The sequence below is a fragment of the Hordeum vulgare genome, chromosome 7H (genome assembly GCF_904849725.1).
Source record: "Hordeum vulgare subsp. vulgare chromosome 7H, MorexV3_pseudomolecules_assembly, whole genome shotgun sequence".
NCBI lineage: Eukaryota > Viridiplantae > Streptophyta > Magnoliopsida > Poales > Poaceae > Hordeum > Hordeum vulgare.
The window spans coordinates 303,372,078-303,378,077 of record NC_058524.1 but is presented as its reverse complement, the minus strand read 5'-3'; the positions used below and the strand labels follow the sequence as shown (position 1 = coordinate 303,378,077).

The window sequence follows — 6,000 nt, the reverse complement described above, 5'->3', positions numbered from 1 at the left end:
TTTTGGGTGTGGGTGTGTGCTAACACCACAAGTTCGAATGAGGAAAAAGTAATAAAATATAACCTAAAAAATTTCATTGCAAGAAGTTCAAATAAAAGAGGAACACACCATCAAAATATCCGCAACGGATGGTCAAATTAAAATAACATAAATAGTTCAAAAAAACTTAATTATAAAATAGATTTCCCATTTCTTAAACAAAAACTAAGTTCAAATTAAAAAACGAAGCGGTTCAATGTTTATTAAAAACTCGGATTCTAACCGCTAATAGAAAATAAAACTAACGTAAAGTCTAAATTAAAATAACACAGAAGTTCGGAGTTTATTAGAAGCTTGCATTTACATGTTCAAAAAAACAAAACAAAAACACAACACCATTTTTGGCATTTTCAAAAATAACTCATAAAACAAAATCCAATGGTTGCTAGAAGTTCAAGCGCTCGTTCAGGGAAAGTTCGGAATTGCAACCCAGTTTACACACACAATTCTCTCTCCCGTATATGTCTATGTTTTTTCTGAAAATACAATGATCCAAAACGGAAAATTCACACGTAACCAATATGAAAAGTTCTACAAATGATATAGTTTGTTGTGATGTCTACAAAAGAATTGATTTTTCGTTGAAGTTTTCAAACAAATAAATATGAGTGGTTATAGCTAAAAATAAATAATTGAAAAAGCCCCAAGAAGTTCAAATTTAATAAAGGAGCAATTCAATATTTATACAAAATCCGAATTTTCCTAATTATTAAAGAATGAAAAACAAGTTCAATAATAAAAAAACAAGAAGTTTGAATTTAAAAAATAGATAAGTTCAAAAAACATAAAAAGGTTTGTCATCGTTTCTAAAATTAGAAAAACTCTAGAAGTTCAAATTTATATAACGAGCGGTCCAATATTTATTACAAAACTAGGATATTTCGATGATAAAAGAAAAAAAAATTACAAAAATAGAGAAGTTCGATACTTATAAAAACTCACATTCTTTTTCTCGTTACTAAAGGGTAAAATGAAGGAATTCAAATAAAAAAGCTAGAATTTCAAATTAAACTCGTGAAATTCCTTATACTGAAAACATACCAGTTTTATTTTCCCTTTTTAAATTATTCCCTCAACATGTTTGATGTCGAGTTTGAATTTTCATCTTTTTATATAACGAACAAAAAATATTTTGAAAATAAATAAATTAAAAGACCAATTTATAAAAACGGAAAAGTTCACGTACTACAAGGTTTGTGTTTAATGTGAGAAAAATGAATTAAAAGGCAATTTCTATTTTTTTCTATAAGTTCAAGTATGCGGTCAGAGAAAGATAAAAAGTTATTATGAGAGAGGTTTGTTCAAAAAAGAATATCATTTGTGTAACATCGACGAATAGATGACAAATTACAAACAAAAATACGTGACAGAAGGTCAACGTGAAAACAACGGAATGTCAACTACTACACTGCGTGAATGTTAGATAATAATCTTTTAAACTGTCGCGAGTATGAATAAAAACATAACAAATGTTGCATCGCCTCTTGAAGCTATCACACGACGTTTGAAGAAATTCAAAGTTCATAAAAAAATCAGATGAAAATAGCACAAAAGTTCGTAGTTTATGAAAAAATCTGATTTTATTATCGTTAGTAAAGATTACAATGAATAAGTCCGAATAAAAAAGATGAGAAGTTTAAATTAAACTAGTGAAATTCCTTACACGAAAAACGAACCAGTTTTATTTTCCCTGTTTATAAAATAAATACATAAACTTCAAAATAAAAAAACTGAGAAGGTCAAAATAAAATAACGGAGTAGTTCGTCGTGTAAATCAACCCAAAGTAAAATAAAGTGAATTTCAAATGGCTTGGTGAGAAGGTCGAATTCTTCACGCGGTGTAAAGTCACAACGCATGATCTCGTTGTTTTCAAGGTAGCTTGAAAACGGCTAGGAATCAGAGAAAATCATCTAAATGAAAAAGGTTTGCAGTTTCTGTAGTTTTTGAACGTTATATTATTTTCCACATTCCAATAAAGTTTGTAAAAACTACGGCCAAAAACCATTTTTAAAATTGACTTAAAACCGTCAAGAATTGGAAAAAAAAATATACAAATAAAAGTTTCACATTTGTTCAAGCTATCGAATGCCATATCATTTTCTCCATTCCGAGAAACTATTGAGAAATTAACGCGAAAATATGAACTTGGTACAACTTCTACAGTTTCTAAGTTACTTTTAAACCGTTCATAGTTGGAAGGAACTTTTAATATGTAAAATTGCACATTTTCATAAGTTTTCCAATGTCATAGCATTTGCATCGATCGGACTAGCCGTTTTCAAATTAACCGCGAAATACGAACCCGGATGTTCAGTTTCAGAAATTCTGCCATTTTTAAATTTCCTCTTTAACGGTATGAAATTTGGAAAAACTTTCGACGTATGAAATGAGGGGATTTGCAGCAGCTATTCAACGCCATCTCATTTGACTCATTGCGTCAAACGGTTTAAAAACATGATTGAAAATACGATCCACGTTTTTTGTATGAACAAAAACGGTTTTCATAACTGTTCTTAAACCATGAACATTTTAACAAAAATACAACTTGGGCTGTTAGCAGGGTGTCCATTGCTTTCAAACAGTATATCACAAACCATATTTGAAGAATATTACCAGGGTGAGTGGATGGAGTGTTACGAGCAAAAAACAACACGTAAAAAACAGAGTGAAGTTCAAGTAGACATGGCAAGAAGGTCAAGTTCTTCACGCGCTGCATTTTTTAAGGATGTGTTTCGTGAAAAAGGCACAATGCATGATCTCGTTGTTTTCGAGATTGCTTAAAAACGGTTAGGAATCACAGAAAACTATCAACATGATTTTTTTGCATTTTTCGTAGCTTTCGAACGGTATATTATTTGCCCCATTTCGATAAACTTTGTAAAAACTACGGCCGAAAAACTTTTTAGCCATTTTTAAAACTGACATAAAACCGTAAGAAATTGGAAAAAGATAATCTACATATAAAGTTTCGCATTTTCTCAAGGTCCCAACGCCATATTATTTGCTCCATTCCGAGAAATCATTGAGAAATTAAAATAAAATACGAACTCGATACAACTTCTGCCGTTTTCTAAATTACTTTTGAACTGTATAGTTGCAAGAAACTTTTTATATGAAAACTGCATATTTTCATAAGCTTTCAAATGCCATATCATTTGCATCAATCGGACTAGCCGTTTTTAAATTAACTACGACATACTAATCCGACTGTTCGGTTTTAGAAATTTCGTCATTTTTAAAATTCCTCTTTAACCGTATGTAATTTGGAAAAACTTTCAATGTATGAAATGAGTGAATTTACAGCAGCTATTCAACGTCATCTTATTTGCCTCATTCCGACAAAAGGTTTAGAAGTAGGATCGAAAATACGATTCATGTTTTTTGTATGAACAAACACGGTTTTCAAAATACTCTTAAACCGTGAACATTTTGATAAAAAAAATCAACCTAGGTTGTGATCAGGGTGTCCATAGCTTTCAAACGTATATCGCACGTCCCATTTGAATACTTTTCACGGAAGTTCAACCGAACACCTCGGAAAATTCAACTACTACTGCTCGGACGAGTCAGCCTGAGATCAGAGTCTATTCGTCATACAGGGTGCAAAATAAGTTATTCTTCATCCAAGTAATCTTACGACCGTTTCATAAATAAATTACATTTGGAATGACAATAGTTCCATTAATATTGATTCATTATGTAAAATTTAATGTAAAAAAAATTAAAATATAGGTCATACGACCAGAAAAATCGCATTCCATGTATATTTTGCACTATATTTTTATGTGTGTAATTTTACGTGACATAAAATATTTTTTATGGTGACAATATATTTTTCTTACGGTCTCTTTTTACATATGAAATAAGAAATAAAGTTGAAACATAAAATTACGGTGAGTTGATGTAAAAATAAAGGAGGGTGAAGAATAACTATTATTCATCCAGGGTGACGAATAGTCAATCTCTATGTATAACACACTCTACCGCTGAGGCCATCAGTAGAGGATATATACATCATTTGTCCATCCATCCAGGTTGAAATGAACTTTAACTGAACTCAATGTTGGTTTAAGTAATTGCTCCCTCTCCAGAAGAGAAGAGAAGAGAAGAAAAGATATACGACTAGTATACATACATGCATGCAATCTCCCAACTCCAAGGAAAGATGGAAGAGCGGTTGATGACTCCCTTTTGCTAGTAGAAAAGGTAGGTTGATGATTGCCTTTTGCTAGTAGAAAAGGGTAGGAGAAGGAAGGGGTGATTGTGAGGTCAAGCAAGGAATCCGAGCTTCTCTCCGTTCTTCTTGGCGAGGCGGATCAAGCCCTGCCTCTGCTTGGGGTCAGCGCCGATGGTCTTGCAGAACTCGGTGATCACCTGTTTATTTGGTTTCCGTATGTCAATAAATTTATTAAGCTGTTTGGCACTCCCTTCGTCTCAAAATAAGCGTTTTAAGTATGTCAATAAATTGATTAAGCTGCTTGATACTTCCTTTGTTTCAAAATAAATATCGGTGTCGATGATCTAAGATTGGTTGTAATAAAAAGTATCATATATTATTATCATGCATATGATATTAATATATGATAATACATCTGTAATACAAAGTATCATAGGATAGTTCATTTATTGTCATGCATGACATATAATATATAGAACAACATTTAATTATATGTCACCTTATTAAAATTGTCTAATTACCTTGCATAATACCACCTATGATACTTTCGTTACAACCAGCTTAATACAAAATTTATACAAATTTTAATGATAAATTTAACATTTATTTTGAGACGGAGGAAGCATATGTTACTCCAAGCGGAAGGGAGGAGCTAGGTACCTGGGAGTGCAGCGCGATGGCCTTGCCCCTGAGCTGGTTGAAGCGCTTGCGTCCAACGATGTTGCGCACCACCACCACCAAGGGCGCGAAGATGCCCTTGCCCTCGTTTACATTGCCCATCCTGGCGGGCGTCCGAAGGGGCCGCGCCGACCGCGGCCGCGCCGACACCGACATGGCCAGCGCCGAGCAGTGGTCGTCACCGGACACAGAGCTAGACCACGTCGGAAGAGCTCGCAGCCCGTAGGACACCGACGCAGTCATCTCTGCTCTCCTTCCTCTTCTCCGCTGTGCTGTCCCGTGCAGTGTGGGGGAATGGAGAATATGGTGAAGACGTAGCCAAGACGATGACGGATGACGGACCGCTGGTGGCCAGCCAAAGCCCCCTCTCTCTTCCGATTCCAGTTGTGAGGGGATGAGGAGTTTCTGGGCAGCAACGGAGGGCCTATGCCGTGCCACCACGTCATCTTTCCTTGGCCTTTTTCCATTTCTCTGCCACGTCATCCTTAAGACGGATTGAGCCAAAAGTCTAGTGAAGCACAATGCCACTTTCAAGTAAAACTAACTATGGAGTAGTAAACTATAATTGACATGGAAAGAGAAAGCAAAAAGCATGAACATCTCTACCAAACCTCGTATAATCATTAAAACTGTAAAGTTTCAGCGATTATATGGGTTTGAGCCGTTTTACCTCATCGAACAGGCACCACAAACGAAGTCCAACCCGTAATTTTTTTACGGTGGTCCGAAAACGAGATCGTGCGACCACTATATGTGCGAGTTCGGCTGTTGGATACGGTCCGAACCCTATCCCTCCGTCGTTGTGAAAACTCTCCACCCCTCACCGTCGGCGCCTCCAATCCGCCGCCTCGCCCCTCCAATCCATCGCCCGAGATGGCCAACTCCGGTCGCCGTGGCAATGACAACCACGAGAGGGTGCGTTACGTCAGATCCAACGCGGCGGTACACGCGTTGGGGCCGATCGCCGCCGTCGTCGCTCCTCCGCCGCGAGACAGAGGAGTACGACCACGCGTGCGACCACCTCTTCTCCGGCAGCAGTAGCTCCTCCGAGGCATTGAGTTCGCGCTCCTCCCTCACCTCAATGAAGAGGGAGCTAGAGGAGCTC

The 6,000-nt window shown here is 36.4% G+C and overlaps 1 protein-coding gene across 1 annotated transcript; it reads right to left on the bottom strand.

Annotated features, from left to right (window-relative positions):
* Positions 1-3,950: 3,950 nt before the first annotated feature.
* On the bottom strand, positions 3,951-5,292 carry LOC123409139 (protein PROTON GRADIENT REGULATION 5, chloroplastic). Its single transcript, XM_045102119.1, has 2 exons — positions 4,878-5,292; positions 3,951-4,414 (listed from the first exon to the last, which is right to left on the bottom strand). The coding sequence occupies exons 1-2, from the start codon at positions 5,136-5,138 to the stop codon at positions 4,310-4,312; spliced, it is 366 nt and encodes a 121-aa protein (XP_044958054.1). The 5' UTR covers positions 5,139-5,292; the 3' UTR covers positions 3,951-4,309.
* Between the last annotated feature and the right edge of the window lie 708 nt (positions 5,293-6,000).

What these genes read in the sequence shown, in the direction of transcription:
- LOC123409139 (XM_045102119.1), bottom strand. Translation starts at nt 5,138, where the DNA reads ATGACTGCGTCGGTGTCCTACGGGCTGCGAGCTCTTCCGACGTGGTCT. An exon ending in CCATCGCGCTGCACTCCCAG is followed by an intron (nt 4,415 to 4,877) that starts GTACCTAGCTCC and finishes CCAAATAAACAG; the next exon opens with GTGATCACCGAGTTCTGCAA.